The sequence below is a fragment of the Python bivittatus genome, unplaced genomic scaffold (genome assembly GCF_059951505.1).
Source record: "Python bivittatus isolate LINGU-HERP-01145 unplaced genomic scaffold, Pbiv_v1 ctg000210_np1212, whole genome shotgun sequence".
In the NCBI taxonomy this organism is placed as follows: domain Eukaryota; kingdom Metazoa; phylum Chordata; class Lepidosauria; order Squamata; family Pythonidae; genus Python; species Python bivittatus.
Genome location: NW_028277053.1, coordinates 13633854 through 13655488, shown reverse-complemented (window position 1 = coordinate 13655488; position 21635 = coordinate 13633854). Strand labels below are relative to the sequence as shown.

Sequence of the window (21635 nt, the reverse complement as noted above, 5' to 3'; positions counted from 1 at the left end):
TCCATTGGTCTTTATCATGAACCAGGCTTACCTGCCTCCAGATGAAAATAAACCCTGAACAGTTCAAGTGTGTACAATGAACAGCAACAGCTTGGAGGCTTTTCTCTGTCTCTGGAGGCTCGGAGGTAAACAATCAGAAATGCTGTGTGCACGTTGGGGAGAACCGATCCGAATATAGATCAGAGAAATTAGCCACCAGGAAGAAAAAGAAAGCAAGTTACCCAGAATTGAGTGTAGCTGATACCTCTCAGCCACAAAATGGAAAGCAGAGAATCTGGGGTCACCGAACAATAAGGAAAACTTTATGTAAGATACAGGGCCACTAACTGCAGAGAAATAAGCACCTTTTCCAGCCTATGGAACATTGAAAAATGTAAAGGGGAGCAGTAATCTCCTTAATTCGGCAATGCCCACATTGGCCAAATGATGCATTTGACGTTTCATCAGCATGACGGACAATGAACCCAACTTTGGCACAACGAAGATTTTTTGCATCTTTAAATCTTTTTCATTTGAAGTTGCAGCTTCTATTTCTTGTATGCAGTGCTTGTACAACTTAACTGTTTCCAGCCAAAGAGTGATGAGTACAGCTTCTGACTTTTTTTATCTGTCCTGACCTTATTTATACCTTCTTCCCTCTAGGCTTAGAGCGAATGGCAATCATTCAAAGGAAGCAGAGTATGAACACCCACTGATCTGTTACCACTTCCTGAATCACTCCAGTCAAGTTTCAGTGGGAGATCAGATGGAAATAGACGATGATGAACCTCAGGAAGATAACAACAGATTTGGAGTCAGCCACACTGATTGCCACTTGCTCTGCTAAGTTTATTAGAGTGCTAAAAAATGAAGTGGCAAGCAAAGCAGCTGCTACCTTACTGGGGAAGTTGACTTTGCAAATGTCTTTTCACCTAAATCAGTGTTTTCCAAATTTGGCAACTTTAAGATGTGTGGAGTTCAACTCCCAGAATCCCCCAGACAGCATAAACACATCTTAAAGTTGCCAAGGTTGGAAAACGCTGATCTAAATTCGGCATATGGGTCAGTACCATATCCAGCTGCAAGATTTCCTATACTTTTACAAAGGAATGAAACAAGAAATTCAGGTTTGATGTTTCAAACCATATGAATATATACAAAAATATTGTCCTCTGCAGCCACAAAAGCATTCTGGAAGGGCTGCAGTGACTTACCGACCTCCACAAACTATATCTTTCCCATCATAAATGACTGTAAACAGCTATGAACATGGAATCAGGGAAATCTGAAGCCAGTTTCAGAAAATGGGTGTATCCAAGGAACCAATTCATTAGATATTATGGTCCCCAGCCTTGGAGCTGTGTTGCTTAAGTGGTTGCTTTTGAACTCAAGAAAAGATTAAAAAAAACAAAAAACAAAAAACTAAGATATGAAGGATCTGTCAATGTCTGCTGCTTAAATAATTGTTAAAAGAAAAAAAAGTTGGTGTTCATGTGAAACAAATATAATTTAAATGTTAGCATTCATTTCCCCATATCCACCCATTCATTAAAATGAACTACATCTCTCTTTTGAATTTGCTGTAGTTTACAATTTCATTTCATAATTCATATTACTCTTACCACACTTCCTGACATTTATATTCTGTTAAGAGCTTAATGTGATTTTCAGGTTTTTTAAAATGATATAATGTACTCCATTACATACAATTAATTAATGTTGTACTGAAAAGATGAAATTTATGTGATCCTTGTAAGTCCCTTGTTGTTTTTACTTGTATGTCACTTTTCACATCTTTTGTTCTTTTTCCTTCTTTGATCATATATTTTCTCTTAAAATGTTCAATAAAAATATATTACAAAAAAAAAAGAAAGAAAGAAAGCTGACTTCACACCAAAAACGTTATGATTTAGTGTGGAGTGTAAATCCCATTTATGAGTTTTTTCCTATTATGAGACCATACCACAATATGCTTATATTCTTTCCATTCTGTCTTCAAACATCAGTTAAATGATGTTTAAATGCTCATACAACCTTCCTGTTATATTAATATGATACCCTTGCTTAGTATTAACATATGTTCACATTTATAATAATAATTTAAATTTATATCCTTTAACCACAGACATTTATTCCTCACTGGTAATTGCCCCAACATTGATTCAAATATATGAAGGAAAAACGGATTCTCACAGACAAATTTTCTTCCTTAAATGTTTTTACTTGCTCTATATTAGAGTTCTTCTTTTGTTTTACAAGGTTAGATCCAAGTCTTCGGTTTTCATTGTTACCATAAATACCCCACTTCTGGACATCTCTCATGAATCTTGAACTCTGTACGTGCCAAGTTTTTGAATCATTTAGTGGCATCTAAACTTACTGGGACAGAAATATTTTGAGGGAGAATGGTACAAATTTAAGATGCAAATGGATGTCTTGGCTACAGTTTTGCAAGAGGTGGGTATATCCAAAGTATTTTGAACTGGTATTTCTTCATTTGAACATCTTGAACTGGGCCTTTTGGACTGGCGGTCCTTCACCTGTAAAACTGGACCAATGTGTCCAAGAAGACTTGCCTTTCATTGAAATGTCCCAGGGTCCCTAGGTTAAACAATGTATTTGTAACCCAGAAACAATAATTGCAATTCCTTGTTGAACAGTCAACAGCAATGTCTGTGCAAGATGATAGTTGATAATTCCTATTTTGACAACTTCAGCAACTTGCTGTTGAAACAGCTATAGAAAATCTCTTAAAATTGATATTAAAAATGCATTAAAAAGTGCCTTGTTTTTCTGAAGTAGACTATGGACTGAAAGCACTCTTTACCATAAGATATTTATAATCTCAGTTAAAGATAAAACGATGGGTTTTCTGACATGTCCTAAGGCCAAGTTATATATCAAGCATTCAAAAATGTGAACCCACAGATGTTCTCTTGTGGCCACAGGAGTCCTGAGAGTGGATAGGGCCATTTTTGGCCTGTTGTACATGGGGTGGGTTTAAGGGGATGCTTTGTCTCCAAAACCCTTCTATCTCCCCCAAGCCTCGGCCCCACGCACTTTTGCAGTGCAGACCTCAACAAGCTGCCGTAGTTGTCAAGTTGGTGGAAGCACTCCTCTGATACGGATTTTTTTTTTTTTTTAATAGAAACAATCAACGGAAGTGTTTCATCTGAAGCGGAATTTATCTTCATCTTTAATTACAATTGATCTTGACATAAATAGAGATAAACAAATTGAGTTCTATCTATGCTGAAACTCTGTTATTAAACAGAGCTGTCTGGAATCTGCATATTTATATTGGCTAGGTGCTGTTCGTTTTTCAGTTAAGGGAAGCAATTAGGAGGGTTAGATTAGAAAACTGATTAGCAATCAATCTAGAATATGGTGGCTTTTTTATTTTTTGCTGAAGAGGGGAGAAATTAAATTGTGCAAAGCTTTCAATTCTAGTTAGTATTGGCATGAGACATGTTGTAAATGAAGTGCAAAATGTCCACAACCTCACATTCATTAATGTGGAGAAGTCCAATGGGATGATTCCTAGCACAATCTGCATGAGATTGGAATGTCTTTCTAGAGCCTGTAGTACCTATTATAAGTCCTTTTTTCTCCTGAGCTCTGGCCCATTAGGACACCTAACCTGGCCTCCTAAAACCGGTGTCTTACCTTGTCTTTTGAACAGGTTGGCTCTAAAGACTGCAATCTGTTTCCTGCTTCTACGCCAACCATCATCAATTAGGACTTAACCAAAAAAGAGTTAAAATTACCAGGCAAGCAGTGGGGATGAGCAGAGCTCATCTCTCAGGGACAGCCATGAGCAGCTTTTGAAAGCAGTGGTAGAAATCTGGAAAAAGACACAGCTATTTTGACCACTTAGAAAGAAGTGCATCTGCTCTTCTTTGGGAGGTTTTCCACAGCCCTGTTAGTCACACGGATATCTTTCCAGAGTAGATGTCACCAGCATGATTTCAAGGGGAAGTGAGACCCATCCCTACTCTTACAGGGTGATAGCGCTTTGTAAGGTGTCTGTGCAGGGCTTAAACTTTATGTGGAAAAATCCCAGGAACAAAAGAGCTGCTTTGGTAGAAATGTTAGGGCAGTATTTCCTTCTCATACACTTATTATCCCTGGCAAAGGATCACATGTGTATTTGCAAGAAAAAACAAACATACAGCTAGAGGTTTTTGAGGGTAGATAAGGAGTGATTGGGATACATAAAAAGTTAGGTAGTATCTTTATGTTCACTCCTTCAAATCAAACCAAACCAAATCAAATCAAATCTTTATTACAGTCATAGACCAGCATATATTCACTACTTCTGTACCCCAAATCACCCCCTTTTTCTATATGGTTTCCCCACTTCAGCCTACAATTGTGGACAAGTGTTACAATTCATTAGTTCTGACATTCTGTATGTACACTTTTCTGAAAAGAGCTTAAGGGAAATATGGCATACATTATTTGGTAGATTTAATTCTGGTCCATCAGAGCTGAAATGGAAGTACAAAAGTGTACCTTGTATGGAAAAAGATCAGAGTCATTCTTTACATTTCATCCATTAAGGAACCTCTGCATCTAAACATACTGTGAAATTGTGCAGCAATTTGAAATTATCCCTTGTGATCCAAACTTTCACCAACCACCAGGGCTGGACCAAAGTTAGGGCTCCTACATAATTTGTCATTTAAGTATTAAAGTTATATTTAACACAATAAAGCAAAAATCCATAAAAGTAGAAAAAAGTGTTTTTTACCTGAAAATTTTCCTTCCTTACAGTGGGCCGGTCCACAGATCCCAACAATGGGTCTTTGGCCTCTCCCTTGCTGTTCTGGAGGAAAATTGGATCTGTGAGTTAAAAGAAGGAAAGAACCTTCATGCTATTCTACCCAGCCCAACCACCCATTCATAACATTTTTTTATTTCTTAAACATTTACAGTAATTTTTAAACTAAACCAGATGAACTGAAGCCATGCTCCATGTGCCACATGGATCTTGAATGCTCTGAAATATGGAACCAGTTTACTAATTTGATGTGTTTGAAATTTGGATATCAACCTTGGGGACAATTTCAGAGTTTTACTGAAAAGTGATTAGCTTCACTTCGTTTACTTTACCAAGTTTTCTTCTGAGTGCCAAGAAGAAAATATTGACTTTGGCAATGCAGAATAAAAATTCTACCAAATTTAGAATCTTTTCAATAAATGAATGGGTTTTTCTTTTCCAAATCTCAAACTAAGGCTTCAAGAACAAAATTTGCAAACCATTACAATTTTTAATAGGATGCTTTCCCAACATATATTTCAGTATAACAAATTTCATGGATATTTCAGGGGGCATGTCACAAGCAAAGGGGTGATCAAAACAAACATATATCCTGTTTGACTCCTCACCCCACCCCAAATTTCAGCTCCACCTGCTAAAAATGATGACCTCCCATTTGGAACATGTACACTTTGCTTAGAACACAACCATTCAACCATTCAACCAACCATTCTTCATTGTATTGATTAATCAAAGTTCGACATTTTCACTGGATTTGTGAAAAGTATGAATGGAGGATACCTTAATCTCCATTGACTGATTTGCAACCAAGTTCTTAACGTGTATAGGAATGAAACTCTTTCACAAACCCCTTTTGTTCTACATCTATTAACTGAAAAATCAAATGAAATATTTGAGGATGTCCTGCAAGGACATTGTAGCCATTTAGATATACTGACTGTATTACACCATAGTTTCTTCAGACATGATTTACTGATTATACCATAGTTGGATCCTATAATACACAGAGTAATAAATTCTACCTCAGAATTTATAAGCCCAAATCAAAAGACCAAAGGCTTAAAGAAGGTCTACCCAGTTACTCTATAGTTAAATTAGGACCTCATTTGCAGGTATTTTATACAGAGGCAAATGAGTCTATTTTCCACTTCTAATTCAAAATGCTCAGTTCAGCCTCTGTCCAATATGTCAGAAAGGTCACCTTGCACAGCACTACTATCCAAATTCCTTTTTCTTGGAATACCATATTTTGAAAATAAACATGCTATAATTATAGCAAGGCTCCAACTTGTGGAGATGTGGTGTCCTAATAGCATTAAATGACATGGAAGTTGCAGCTGGTCTAAAATGCAGATGATGGCATAACCTCATCACCACAGAGTAACACCAAATACTGCTGCATTCATTATGACAGAGTTCTAGGCTCGTTCATGCTGCTGGTGATGAGCTACAAAGCCCTATATGGGGTAGGACCAGATTACATCAGGAGCCAAGGTTAAACGTGCCTGTCTGATAAGAACATTGTGAGAAGTCCCCACTCCATACAAGGTTAGAGGGATGTGGGAAAGATGGCAACCCTCTCTGTTGTGGCCCAAGTCCTCCTTGCCCTGAGGTTCATGCACCCCTTCCCTCTTGTCAATTTAGAAAGCTGTCAAAACAAGTTGGTTCTACCATTGTGCCTGAACTGAACATTTATGTCAGTCACTGAGAGAGGGTATGTGTGTGTGTTTTTATGAATTGGATTTTTATTTGTTTTGCTACTCAGAGTCTGTAGGTTGGATCAGATTGCAAAAACTGTCCCAAATAAATAAATAATTTCCATGGTTGATTTGACACTACCTTTTGGCTCACTGTCTTCCTGAAACATCCACCCTCTTTTCAGCTGCAATCAACCTTTACATACAGCCTTTAACCACCAGCTTCTTAACAATGAATGTACCTCCCTAGCAGAACACCATCGGGTCTATTTTACAGGAGAAATATATTACCCTACTTCAGGGTTAATCAGTGTGTGATCTCAAGGCCAAACTACATGTTCCATGGGAGATTCATAATCACAAGCAAAGAAGAAATCCCAAGAAGAGTTAGTCTATTTCCTAAAACAAAACAAAACCAAACAAAACAGAAATAAAGATAAAAACAAAACAGTATTCCCAGCTGTCATTATACATATGGAAAGTGAGCTAGATATGCCATATTTTTGTATTTTAAGGCCCGTATGATTGAAACAAAGATGCATTTGTGGGCATTTATAGATTTTACATAATAGATACATGTGTCTTTTAAATAAAGCTTTCACTTGTTAGGGATTCCAAAGAGCAATGTGTCCCCCCCCACCGCCATAAGAGTTACTGCCTAATATGCATTAATAACTTTCTGTGATTAAGCTAAAAAAGGAACCACAGCATTTTCCAAGCCCACTTCTTTGTATTTTAGTTATTTAACTTTTGAATGTATCTAAGACAAAATTGAAATACTCCTTTATACTCTTCCTCAAAGAAAAAAAAAGTTAAAAATTAAAAAAAAACCTAGTGAAAACCAAATAACCATCGAAGTATGTCCTTGAATCAGATGCTTATTTTAATGAAAGGCTTTTATCAAGATGTTTTGTTCAATTAGAAACTGTGTTTTGCGATAAAAAACAGAATTGAGGAACTATTAGTGATTTGGACTTATTTATTCTTATAGCTGAAAGAAACATTCAGAGTATTTTATTAGTGATAAATAAATAATTGAGACTACACATTTTATAGAGCACGAGAAACTGCTTAATATTTCTTAATACTGCCCCACTGGTTGGCCATTTTGGCCCAGTGTTATATAAAATTAGCCTTCTGGTAGAATACCAGAAATGTTGATTTGGAATTCTGGAAGAGACACCTGTAAGAAATCTATAAGATTAATTGTTATTTAACGTAGCTGTGTCCTCACTGATGGTGTGGGCATCGACTGCTGTTTCTACAATTCATATTAATTGTGAAATGTCCTAATGCCAAAGATAGGATGTGATATTGCTTAGTAACCAGCATCTTCCCTATGATGCTTCACAATCCTGTCTGCTAATGAAAACACATGGCTGATGCTCACCCAGTTTTCATTAGGCATATTAATTGGCAAATGGCAGTTTCTAAAATGGACGGACAGCAAGAAGATGAATAGCACAGTTATGACGGCATACGGAAGATATTAATTACATGACATTAAGGTATTGACTATGCAACTTTAAGTTCACAACAGGATAGGCATTAAGTACACGACTTCTATTTTGAAATAATAGAATAATAAAATCAATGAATAAAGAAGGATTCTAGGCTGTGAAGATTACTAAGCATGCTGACTGTCAATAGGCAGAAATCAAGGTTCTGACACAGATAAATAGCTTCCATTTACTGCCATCTTTCTGCAGCCCTGTGTCTTTGCTTCTCCACAAGGCATCTTCACAGAAGTCCCAATGTTTCTGTCTTTGTTATGCCAGTAACCTACAACTATCAGCGAGAGGCTAAGAGTCATCCACCAATCATTGCTTTGCCCTCTTCGCAAATATTGTAGGAGTTGGTGCCCAGATGGATGGAGATTCAAGAGACCATTACATAAACAAAGTGCTGCAAACTTTGCATTATTAATGAAGAGAGAGTTGATAGGAAGATGGTAGAAAGATAACCAGAATGTCTGTGCCAACGTGCATTGGTTCTATGTTAAAAAAAATAGCTTAGTTGCTTGGATTCTTGTAATCCTACCATAACCCCCTCAGGAAATCTTGCTGAAGGGAACTCTGTTTGGAAAAGGAACATTTTTGGCATAGACAGCTGTCCACCGTGGCTTGTTCTGAGCAGATGGCCAACCATAAGATTGGAGCTGAGAAAACCTGGGCCTATAGCACCAATGCTGGGTTTATAGGCTGCATGTTTCAGATGCTCATGAGCTATGGGGAATTGCTCAGGATGGCAGGTGTGTATTGGCAGAGAAAAGGCAGCAAGGAGGCACTGAAGATGAGCAAGGTTGTTAGAAATGACTTCAGTGACTAAACAGAAGGCACACACACACTTTGTACCAGGAGTGTTGAGGAATTCAATCTGTCCAAATCTATCTGATTTTCTACCTCTTTACCAAATGCACAACTCAGAATTAACTACCCATCAGGTTTTACAAATCCTGAATATTCCAATAGAGTTGTACATTTGAAATGCCACACAAATACTACCCAAAACTCATCTTTTGAGAGAAAATCATATACAGTGTAGATAACGTATGAGAGAAAAAACACATTTCCAAGCAGAAAATGGATAGAATAGACATATAGGTGAACATTTGTAAAAGAACACAACGAGACCCCAAATAAGTCATTCATCTTGAGTCAAAACAGAAAATCTTGCTGGGGCTTTACAGTATATGGAACACAAGATGTGGATTATCAAAACATAACATGTAAGAAAAAAGTGAAATCGTGTGAAACCAGAAGATGAATAGTTGCACGGATGACAGACAGGTATGTATTGTAGATATATGGAGAGAAAGAGAGAGAGAAAGAGAGCAAGAAAAAAGAACAGAACTGTGAGACAATATGTGGTTGTAAGAATAAACATTTAATTATCCAGCGGAGTGCGGAACAGTTTTATTTGATTATTGTATTTATCAAAAAGAAAAGGAAAGGCACTAAAAGCTTATAATGTATACCTATGCTAAGTTATTATTGGTTTCTTTTTCTTTACATGCAATTCATAAGGTAGAATTTCACTGCTGTTCTAAAGAAATCCACTTATATTTACTTATGTATTATTGTAAAAAAAAATACCTATTGACCCTATTTTAGGCATTCCCTCATTGTGCTATATTTTTATTTGACACTTTATGACTTTGACAGTATGGTAGTATTAATTATCTTGCAATCTGTGGAAATTTCACTTAATTCATAGGCCATTCTTACTCTTCGACTGAAATATAAAGGTCAGTATAATTGATTTATGAGTGCTAATGGATCCATAAATTACAAAATAACAACAGGAGAGGAATGTATGTATGCATGCATACGTGTGTGTGTGTTTGTGTGCGTGTATAAATAAATAAATTTCTTAGGTGTTCTGGGCAAATCTTCATGAAGCTGACAAATTAGCAATTTATCTTTAAGAAGGAAATTTATCTAAAATGTGTCAGGTCAATAAGGGAAACTTTAGAGAAGCCATCTAAATGACAATATACCCAGAAACACACTGATTCCTATGAAAAGGCAATTTGTAGTAAAGGTTATGTTTTGTTTTGTTTAATAAAAGAATCTTGAACACTGAGGAACATACAAAAGAACACTGACTAACTTTCTCCACAATCAGTAATCACATCTGATGTGCAGTAACTCTGGCATTGTGAGAGTTAGGCACCTGTGATGGAATGGAATTATGAAGGCCAGACTCAGCGAGGGAAACATGCTTTTTTGTCTCCTCAGGGGCGAGGAAGAGATAAGAGGAGGAGGCTGGCACCTCCCTGAGGAATTCAGTCTGTTTTCACTGGCTGACTGTGGGAATTAAGTTTCAGTCTGGGAAGATTCTTCCTAGAGGTGGTAGCTAATAAACATTGCTGAACTGAATCTACATGGTCTCCTGGAGTTCCTTGGGCTAGGCCTGACATCAATTTTCCAGACTCAAACCTCAGTTCTCAAAGTCAGCCAGTCAAAACAGAGTGAATTCCTCAGGGAGGTGCCAGCCTCCTCCTCTTATCTCTTCCTTGCCCCTCAGGAGATGAAAGAGGATGTTTGGCCTTCATAATTCCATTCCGTCACAGCACCTCATGGCAAGTAAATATTCAAAGTTTTAATATAGTATAAATAGCAAAATAGCAGCACTTCTCCTTTAGTTTCTACTCTGACATGGAGAGCTTGTCTTTTATATTTAATCTGAGTGATAGCTCTTTATATTGTTTTGTATTTGTTCTGGAGTGCACTGGGCAATTGCCAGATTCCCACGATCACATGTAAATAGTGTTGTGTGGCCCCAGGAACATTAATATCCTGGGACCTTCTACAAGGAAAAGAGAATTCTGGCAGCAAAAAGTTCACAAAAAATGGGTACATCTCTGCTAGGAAAAATACTTACAAGGACCTGCTCAAGGAACAGTGTCTCAGAGGAAATGGAAGGGGATGCTGATGAATTATTTGACTCAGATCCCACTTTTATGGTACTGAAACATTATGGTTCCATTTGTCCCTTTGATTTTCTTACACTGATTTAAAAAAAAAAAAAAAGTACTTTTCAGCCATGGTAGAACATCTTCATGAATGTCTCATTCATATTGTCATATGGACTGTCATAAGAAGAACATGCTGTCATGATGAGAAGAACACAATGGATTCCAATTAACTGTAAACTAAACATCTGTATTTTACTGGAGGTAAGATACAGATCTTACTGTATAAGATATAGACAAAAAAATTAAGGTGGATACAATCAAGGAAGTCTAGTTAAATGAAAACCTAGGTTTCATGTCCAAATGAGGAGAAATATTTTTTAATTAATTAATTAGTTCTAGCCAAATCTAATTACATATTTGTTATGTTCACATTAAGAGATCTCAAAATGTCTGCTACAATAGAATTATGCTTGACTTAGTTCTATAAAACTAAGAAGGGAAGAAAAGGAAGAATCTTAATACTATACTTTGGGTTCCTGGAAGGCAGATGGTGCGTCAACATTGCTATTCCTGTAACGAATAATAAGGATTTACTGCTAGGAGCATTTCACTAAGTTTACAGTAAAGCTCTTTTTTAAAAAGAAAAAAAAAAGTTGAATAGATGTGGCCAACAAGACAAATTCCTAAACTCGGTGCCTGGCACTAAAACTAGAAGTGGGGAAGGGAAGATATATCACTAGCACAAAATAAAATGTGAAATCCTGCTGTAAAACAAGCTAAAATTGAGTATTAGTCATCAGAAATTGTGTGGTTTTCACAACATTTTTGGAATGAGAAGAAGAAGATGTGGAAGCAGAATTGGATAAGATGTCTAGAGTTAATACAAGATATACCAAATTGAGAAATGTGCCAAGAGATATATTAGTGCATTTTGTCAGGAGGAGAACAAGAGATCAGATTCTACAAAAACACTTATTATGCAATACAAAGTTGCTAAATTAAGGCGGAGGAACTAGAATTACTTCTATACAAGACTGGAAATCCTTTATGGATGCTTTTGCTGAAATTGGATAAAAATGAAATGGTGATTTCAGGATTTATTGATTAAAAACATTTGTTTATGGGAAGAAGGGAACCATAGTATGTAATTTGGGAGGGTGTAGATGGCAATTATTATGTCTGAGACTGCTGCAAAGAAGATCGGAAGTCAGTTCTTTAGATATCTTTCTTTTTCTTTCTGTTTTCTGTTTTCTGTTTTACTTTTTTATACTTTTTTTTCCTATTTTTTCTTTTATGTTTATGTAGTTTTTCTAAACCTATGCAAAATTTCTTATAATAAAAATTACTTAAAAAAAGAAAAAAGAAATTGTGTGGCTGAAATACGTCATGAAATGGAGGGCAGCAGGAACTTTATCTGATTCAAACTCTCATAACCTTGCAAATCTCTTTATAAAAATAATCAAGAATGGAGAATTAAAATATTTCGCTGGTGGTACTAAAGTATACTGCTTTAGGTATTTAGTTTCTTACCTGTGTTGGTGGGGTTATGAACAGATGGATACATATAACTGTCTTTGGTGACAATGCTACCAACACCACCTCCTCCTTCTCCTCCTTTTCTTCCTCATCTTAGAAAGTGGGAAACTCACCTAGTCATTCTTGACAAGAAGCCCTACTACTAGTTTACTGCCCTTTTCCCATCAGAACAATAAACTGAGCAACATACACATTGATTCAGTTCCAGTTCCTAGCTGTTAGGTTTGTTGTTGAAGAACATTTTCTTTTGATCAGCAATATTTAGAAGTACAGATACTTGTCTTGGCTGAAAAATTAACACAAAATTAAAAAGCTTTGTTGAACAATTAAGCATAGGTTTTTTCAAAAGTAGTCACCATCGATTTGCTGTATTAACAAAAATTTTCTGAACAGATTGCATCTGCCTATACAAATGTTGCTTTGAGTAAAAAGATACCGAATGGAGATATTTTAAAAAAATTAATTTCTCCTTATGATTACATATGTGAATTCATATATACTTCCAAGGTTCTCTTTTTGCATACTTTCCAACCCAACAAACATATAAATAAATAAATAAATAAATAAATAAATAAATAGGCACAGAACTCTGTCCGACTGTTTGGGCATCAGCAGGATAACTCAGCAAAAACAGATGAGATCAAATCTGGTGTTGCAAGAGACCCCAGCAGTAGACAGTTTAAATGAGAGAGTCGGCTGGATGTGCTTAGGGTTAATGCATTGAAGGAAGACTACCAGGATTTCCCAGGACTGTAGACTTTCAACAAGAAGTTGAAACAATATCCTGGAAGATAGCCAGGGCTAACTATTTGTGTACTGTTGTTTAGAAAACACAATAGGCATCTTTGAGAAATCACCAGGAATTTTGATTCAGTGGAGAATTTACCTTTTGTTTGTGCAGTGATGAAGCAATTAAAAATAAATTAGGCCAACACTAGCTGGGACCACCCCCAACCAATTACAGCTAACCATATATTATTACAACTTAAAAGCCCTGTTTGCCTGCATTTTTTAAAAACAGCAATGTTCTTAAGGCCTCCCCTTTTCCCTTTATATAGAAGTCTTTATATAGTGACATCTACACTGTTTTTCCTGAGTGATTTTAGAAGGCCTTCTGGCACCATTGCTGTTGAAATAAGTGTTTACTGAATAATCTATGATATTCAACAGCAATTCTCTAGCACTGGGACAAAGCCTTTATGCTAATTTCTGTTGAGAGAGTTAAAGAGAGGCCAATTTACTTTATCTCAAGATAATGTTTTCAGACGGATATCTTTTATTCTTGAGTCAAAAAAGTTTGAGAATTAATTGCCTTCAATCACTATTGATGTATTACACCAGCATTCCCAGCAGGTTCATTAGTGCTTGACCAGTTTGCCCCACAGATTATGACTTTCCAGATTTGCTGAATTATGCTTCATTGAAACTATTATGGTACCCAGGTGACAGATTTCCTGGATGAGGCTAGATGGCTCCTGTCTAGACTTATGGGAAATCCATGTTTTGTCCAAACGTACAACCTACTATACAAGGATCCTCTTGGAAGGCTGCTGTACTTCCATCTAGATTAGTACATCATCCAAAAGTGCTTGAATTTTGGTGCTCTCATCTAGGAGCAAGACAAGATAATTGTATGCATAATGAAATTGCCAGCTTTCAACACCACTAAATTAGATTCTCCCCCACTTCTGAGTGTCTGTCAATAAGAAAAAGACTTCAGTAACATGCTAAATGAAGTATGAAAATGCCTCGTGGTGTCTTGCTGCTAGACAGCTATACACAAGGGAAGATGGAGGAACTAGGCACAGAACTGGAGGCATTGTTGCCTTGCTGCTTTTCCAATTAAAACCTACTGGCTTGTTGAGACAACCGATTGGCTGTTCAGAAAACTTTCAGAACACCTTGTACCATTTTCTCACCCATACTTAAGAATGTCTAAGATAAGCCTTGGCTTCTGGAAAGCAAAGCAAAACCACAGCGAATGCCCTGCCATGAATTCTTTATTACTTGTTACTCAGTTCCTTTTAATTTCTTGCCTTCAAGGTCATTGAAGAGTACATCTAGACCAATCCTTGATGATCTTTCTATGGGTGCCAAGATAATTAGCGCTGCTGGTTATGTAGCAGAGAGGCTTGTCAATCTTTTCCTCTTTAATTTATTGGCCCTGCCCTTGGGCACTAAGACTATCACAGAACTGAGGAGATGTTGAGGTGTAATGTGAAAAAGAATGGAATAATTTGGGGAAAGTGTGAGGACACACATATTGTGCCTTCAGGAGCAAGAAAGGAAACAGTTCAGAATGCAGAAACTAACAGAAGGTATCATTACTTTGTCCATTAGGCATGTAGTGAGATGTCTTCTTCTAGATTACACTGGATGGAGAAAGGTCTTTAAAGGAATTAAGGGGAACCAAGGTTGGCATTTCTGGCACCCTTCCACACTATTCTGAGATTGTTATGGGTCAATTTTGTCATGGGAAACCGCATAATTCTCCCTGACCCATGTGTGATCTCCAGTCTCTATGGAGTAAGGATAATATTGTTGCTCTGAAAGAATTATAGGTTCTGAGCTGGGAATTGTCAAATTGCTGTATTCATTTGCTCCTTGAGCTTCAGACATGGCCCAGGTTATCAAAGAGACTTATTCTGTACTGGTTTCATTAATCCTGCCCTAGGACAAAGCCTGGGTTGAACTATAGAAAGAAAACATTAGTCTTGACAGAAGGGGAACTCTTGCATCTCAAATTTCCTTTTCTTAGCCTGCTTAACATTTTACATCTCCTGACTTTCAGGCATGTAATTCTGCAAAAGACTTGCAATATATATACAGTGTGTGTGTGTGCGTGTGCGTGCACGCACATGGGTGTCTTTCCCTTTCTCCCTCTCTCTCTTTTCTCTCGGTGATTCTCTGCATTTCAGCTCAAGATAAATGCATGGCAACCAATTTGCTGCTACCCAGGGAAAATGTTTGAACATAAAAACATTTTCTCCCCTTAGCTTCAGAAAGAGCCTAGGGCTTATAGATGCAAGTATGAGTAAATCTGATGTCATGTATGTACTCTCATTGCAACTGCCATGCCATTCAGCTTTCTTTCTTAAATGTTAAAAGGGACTTAATTATAAGGATATCTGTCTTCTGGTTCTTCAATATATGACTCAATATAAAACCAACAATTAGATAGAAATGCTGTTCTGAGCCTAAGTTCTCAACTCTTGCCCTGCCCTCAGTTGGTCTCTCGATTCTTTTCTCCCTCGCTGTCCAAATACCTTTTAAAAAGGGTGTAAGTAGAAGAGGGTATTTTGCATCTGATAAAATAGATCCTGTCCCTCGTGTCCCCCACCCATCAATTGTGAATTTAAAGATTGGCAAAACCTTCCATCAGTCTAAAGATATATAGAAACCTGTTCAATGATGTCCCAGTCTTATATTACTAAGAAATATAATAATGAAGATCACAAATTCAGTCCAAATTTCCCTACTCCAGTAGCATGCTACCAGCTTCCCTGTTTCTTTTCAGTTTCTTAAAGAGCATTTTTAGTTTGACTGTAGAGCATGTTCACCATTTCTTAACCAAGTGTAGAGTTTTTCCAGTAGAAAATACTTCAGCTGTTCCTCATTTGTCCTTTTTTTCCCCCTTGATTGCTAGATCTCTTTCCTTCACGCACATATTATGTCTCATCAGAACTAGTTATATGATGGCATAAAGAACAGTCCTTTTCAAGCTGAATTACAAGTATGTTAGATGACCAGATGGAATTCTCTGAAGATTACTTGAAGACACAATGGAAAACTTGTAACTGATTTTAGCAGGGATTCCTGAAATCTGCAATTCCCATAACAATGAATGGTAAACTGAAGAAGTGTATATCACCAACTGAATTAGAAAAACTATGATCTAAATGTACCATACTCTCATGTACATCAGATAAAGCAACAACCTTTTAATTATTGATAATACTAATTATCAAATTCCTATGAGGATGAAACTGGTTGAAAAGCTGACAGATCTCATGAATCATAACAACAGAGGCTAAATCTGTTCAAGGTCTCTCATGTCACAGAATTTACTACTACTCACATTCTTACTCAAGTCTATAACCTGTAAAAGTCTCCCTTCCTATAGAAATAAGTCATTGGTGAAATGATGCCATGTACCGCCCCCCCCTTTCACATACACACATGCTCAAAACACATATACATAGATACAAACACAAACTCCCTTTGTGACTTTCCATTGTCATCATTGCTCAAAACAGAGCTTTCTATACGCTTCTCTTCAACTCTTCCATCATCAAATAAAGACACATTCCACAGGTTTTCATTTCTCCATTTTCTGTGCTTACAAGGCCATTCTGAATTTGTGCATTTTGACTAATCGTGTAATATGTAATCTATCTGTGGCAAATTCAGTGCTCCATATCAGTTCAATGCAACTATATTCAAGTTCAAACTAATTTATACACTGGGCCTAATTCAGATATCTGAATTGAATTGGATTGATCTTCCAAATGTTCAAATTGAATTGGACTTGATTCTCACACCCATCTCCAACAAATCAAAATGTAGCATAAAAATCAACACTAAAAACATATTAAAAGATGACAATATTTAAATCATCGAAAGTAATTTAAACAGCCATACATAGCTGATGCATCTTTATTCCTTTTTCTAAAAAAAATAGAATTAAGACTAATAAGCCTTCTCCTTCAGAGTGACTCAGGGAAAAGTTATTCCCCCTAAACCAAAACTCACTCTGCACACAAAACCAGAAGTAGGCCAAAACATCTTTCATGTGATTAGAGGTGGGGGAAGTGGTAAGAGTGAGAACTCATTACAACATGTGATCCATCAAACATACTGAAACCAGAAAACAGTCTTCAATAAAGCAAATATTGCTTTAGTTCAATATTGTCTATTATCACAGGCCATGGCTTTCCAAGATCTCACATAAGAGCAGCCCAAAGTCTTATTCCAGAGATTCTTGGGACTTTACTTCAAGCAACTTCAGTTTTTCTCAAGCAACTTTCAGTCTTTCTGAAGACCATATATCATAGATGCACAGGGAAAAATACAATCAACTGTTGATTTTACTTGCCTTCAGCATGAACCATATTTACCATCTCCCCAATGCCAACAAATGTCACTACACTGGTGGGTCATGATATACAGTTAAGGGGTTATAAAAAGTTGGGTGTAATTTATCTCTGAAGCTTAAGACACTCAATGAAAAATCATCCAAACAAGAAACACACAGCATCTCCAGAAGAAGCTCAAATAAACTAAAGCTTAGAGATGTATCAAAAGTATGTTTTAATTTAGAATTGTGGTGTAAAAAGAGAGTAAATTCTTTCTGATCCAAAATTCTAAAAGTTACATCTTCACTATATAACACTATGTCCCCATCAAACTACTTTATTCACAAACACATTTCAAATTGTTTGTAGTCACTTTTCCATTCACCTACCACTATAATTTCTGTATAATGTTGCAAAACATAAATGTGGGGATCAAGGATGGAACACAGAAAGTTCTGTGTGCCATTCTCTCCAACCTGATATATTAAAAGGACCAATGTTTGTGTGTGTGTGTGTGCACGCGCATGTATTTAAAAAATATTTAAATATGATTTGTTTTGGAAAGTTTTTAATCATTTTAATAGATCCATTCTGACTTACAATATGGCAATGGTTTCATAATTAACGGTATACAGTTCTATACAGCCAGTAAAATATAAAATTGTAAAACAGTCATGACCTGTGGTGACAGGAACCATCATGAGCAACAAGTTTAAGGAAAACAAGATACTCAGATTAACACTGTTAGGATTTCTTGGAATAACATTCCACTATGACAGCTGATGCCAAAACTTTGCTGGAGGGCAGTTTAATAACATTTCATATAATCACACAGATAGTCAAAACAGCTGCTTGAACATATTGAACCAAACATGGCAAATTTGAAGAAAAGAGAAGAAAAGAAAAGGGAGTCTACATTTAGGTATTCTAAAGATTCTATAAAGATTCAAAAACTGAAACATTAATTTTAAATGTTACTGTAAGCTCTCAGGAGTGCTTATATAAGCAGAAAGACAAAGCATACATTTAATTAATACATGAAATTATGGATGGAGAATCCATATTGTGAGATGGTATTTAATTAATACTTAATTGAAATTAATAAATAAGGGCAGGGATGAAAAGATAGATCTTCAACGTAAAACATAATTGTAGGCACCTCATAAATTTCATGCGGGGGGAGAAGGCACCCCATGCAGATCTTATCTAGGCTTGGAACCCAATCAAGCCTAGTCCCAGCTAATATTTGGAAGAGGTTCTAAGGTTCTAGGCTAGACTTCGAAGTCAGAAAACATAGAAGAAGAAGGCCAAGGCAAACCACTTCCGTAGGGTGGTGAAGAAGATTGTATGGACATTTCCATGAAGTCATGAGGACTTTTATTTATTTATTTAATCCACTTTTGAGGCCGCCTGACTCTTTAACCACTCTGGGTGGTTTATAAATAAGAGAGAGAGAAAGAGAAAAAAATGCACATAAAAAGAGAACACAACCAACCAGAAGACCAAGTACCCAGTCTTAACCAGATAAAACTAGACTAAACTCAAAGAGGTTCCACAACTTCCGTACCCCAAGGCATGGGAAGACAACCAGGTTTTTAGTAATTTCTGGAACATCATAAGGGTGGGCTGCATGAGCAAAGGCTGCATGAATCTTGACTTGAGGTTGAAGTAGACTTTACCTTCTCAATGTGGCTTATATATTAGTTATATGTGAATTCAAAATAACTTTTTACTTGCAAAGTAGGATATGAAGATTTGTATTCAGTTGGAATAATAAGTTCCTAAACATTATATAAAAATATTAGGTAAAAGAAAATATGGATATGGATATTAATTCTATGCTGAAAATCCCTCCTGCATTTTTCCTATTATTCTGATTACAGCAAATGTTATTATAAGGGTTGAATTTGTGTTCAAATGTTCTTTCAGAAGAGAGGAAAATTTCACTAAAAGTCTCAGGGGTGGAATGTGGTGTCCTAAATTACCAAGTGGCTAAAGAGTGTGTGAAGACTTTCCTTTTCACTGTATAAATAACTCCTTGGTTGTTTACAGCCTCCCTAGCTTTCCAAACCTCCATTATATCCAATGGAAGGCATCATCAGAAACTCATTTGATGGTGCTCGTTTTAGATTGCACAACCAGGAAGTCTTCAGGGTGATGGACAGATGTATCACTGAAAGCAACGCTAAGAGGAGTTCCACTTAGGACAATAAAGTCAGCTCAGAAACATTATCAGGAAAAATTCCATGGCAGTCTCAAATTCTTTTGAAAGCTCAGCCCACTTTTTACATTCTGCCATTGTCTGGGAAGGGGATCAAGGATGGCCATAAAATATTATTAGCAATTGGATTAAATGCAGCTTTTCCCTGTCTCCTTCCCTCCCCCCCACCCCCCATTCTTAACAGTGAATATTTTTAAAGCCCCAATCAAGGGGAAACGCCCTGAGACTAAGCTATGGAGCACTTCACACAAAATGTGCTTCTGAGCAATTACCCCGATTGCATGTAGGCACTGTAACCTCACGTTCAGGTCAGTTCCGCAGCAGCTGAAAGCTATGAGCTGCAGCCAACAACATCAACTCAGTGAACCTGCACACTTCCAGAGAAATGTTCTGCAGACTCTTTGACCCTCCAGACAGACTTCTGAGAATAACATCCAGGGGATATTCTCAGATACATGTTGGTCAGCAGTAAGATTGCCGGTGGGTGGCAAAAGCTATAGAGAGATTTCAAATGGGATGGATAATAAAGCAGAAGGGGGACAAAGCGCTGGATTATAGAACGACTAAGGGGAACGAAATGAATACAGTCTGCAGCGATGAAGAAACAAAAGCAGAAAAGCCTTATCAGCATCTTAGCAGAAAGGGAATAACAGATTTTGCATGGTATGGGTTGATAGATGACATGATGCTTTCGAAACAGATTTGCCCTGCCACATTCATGGAAGTAGGTTTCAGACAATACAACTTGGACAGCTTCACATAACTCTTTGTGATGTTCCTCTGCATCCCATGGGGAGGAAAGCAACATATTTATATCCATCCCTAAGCACAGTCACTAACCATTTAAAGCATTCTAGTTGCAACGAATTAGCTGGATTACTGTTAGGAAGGATGTTTCTGGATTAGAACAAATAAACAGGCAGCATCTATTCTCTCAGCAGCTAGCTTTATTTCTCTCCAGCCCTGGCTAAGGAGAATATTAAAATTCCATTATGTTGTAAAGTTACCATAATTTTTAATCAGTGAATGGTTTCATTAGCTGCCTTGAAGGATTCCATTGTTTTTCTGCTATGGTATTGATCTTGCAATTATCCAAATTTAAATGTCAGTTGCCTGGAACATAAGGATAAGGAAGGTTATACATTTTTAAACCAAACCAGACAAGAAGATAAAAATTTAAGTCCCAGTTGAATGCTTGGGCATGCCAGTGTAAACCTGATAGCAACATGGAAGAAAGTTCTCCTGGAATGAATTTAGCGAGGACAGAAAGATAGAACTTCACATCACTCAGCTCAACTTCCAGTTTCTGAAAATGGAATAAATGCTATGAGTAGTTACGGGAGTCTATGGGGGTATCTGTTTCAAAAGCATGAGTACCCTTTGTGGCAGAAACAAGAAAGGTGATTTTATGACCAGAGTTGACATATTAAAAAAGAATACTAATCCTAACAAGAAACTTCATTAAAATATATCAGAACCCCTCCAACCACATCTTTTCTTTCTTTCTTTTTCTTTGCATTTTAATCTGGAACATATTCAAGAACAGCCTTGAGTCGGACTGTGAATCTTATCTCCTTTTCCTGCTTTGAAATGTTCCCCTTTCTTTTGTGAAATAAAAACCTGCCAATTCATCCTTCAGTAAGAGGGCTTCAGATCACAACTCCAAAACCCCTCTGAATCATAAACCCAACGCAGAGCTGGATCAAAGCTGATCAAATTCTAACCCTAACCCTCAAGAAAACCATCAATACTAACTTGAGAGAGTAAAAAGGGGAATTAGCAGCAGGTCCAATTACTACATTGAGTTTAAACAAGTGACGTAAGCCCACATTGACCTGTATGAGAGCCTTGGGTATGCTAAGTAGGTCAACACATCAAGGAGTATTTGGAATACCAGTGCCACAGCCACCGTTAGAACTACTAT

General features: G+C 36.9%; 1 protein-coding gene across 6 annotated transcripts in view; it reads right to left on the bottom strand.

Annotated features, from left to right (window-relative positions):
• Nucleotides 1-21635, bottom strand: part of PCDH17 (protocadherin 17) — a 145679-nt gene that overhangs the window by 6845 nt on the left and 117199 nt on the right. For 3 of the 6 annotated variants that reach the window (XM_088139504.1, XM_088139505.1, XM_088139507.1), the window contains exon 4: nt 4733-4807. The exons of 1 other annotated variant lie outside the window; for it this stretch is intronic. In XM_088139504.1, the coding sequence (XP_087995630.1) occupies nt 4733-4807 (75 nt within the window). Of the gene's footprint in view, nt 1-4732; nt 4825-21635 lie in introns of all 6 variants that reach the window. 2 more of the 6 variants (XM_088139508.1, XM_088139509.1) reach the window with 2 other exon arrangements.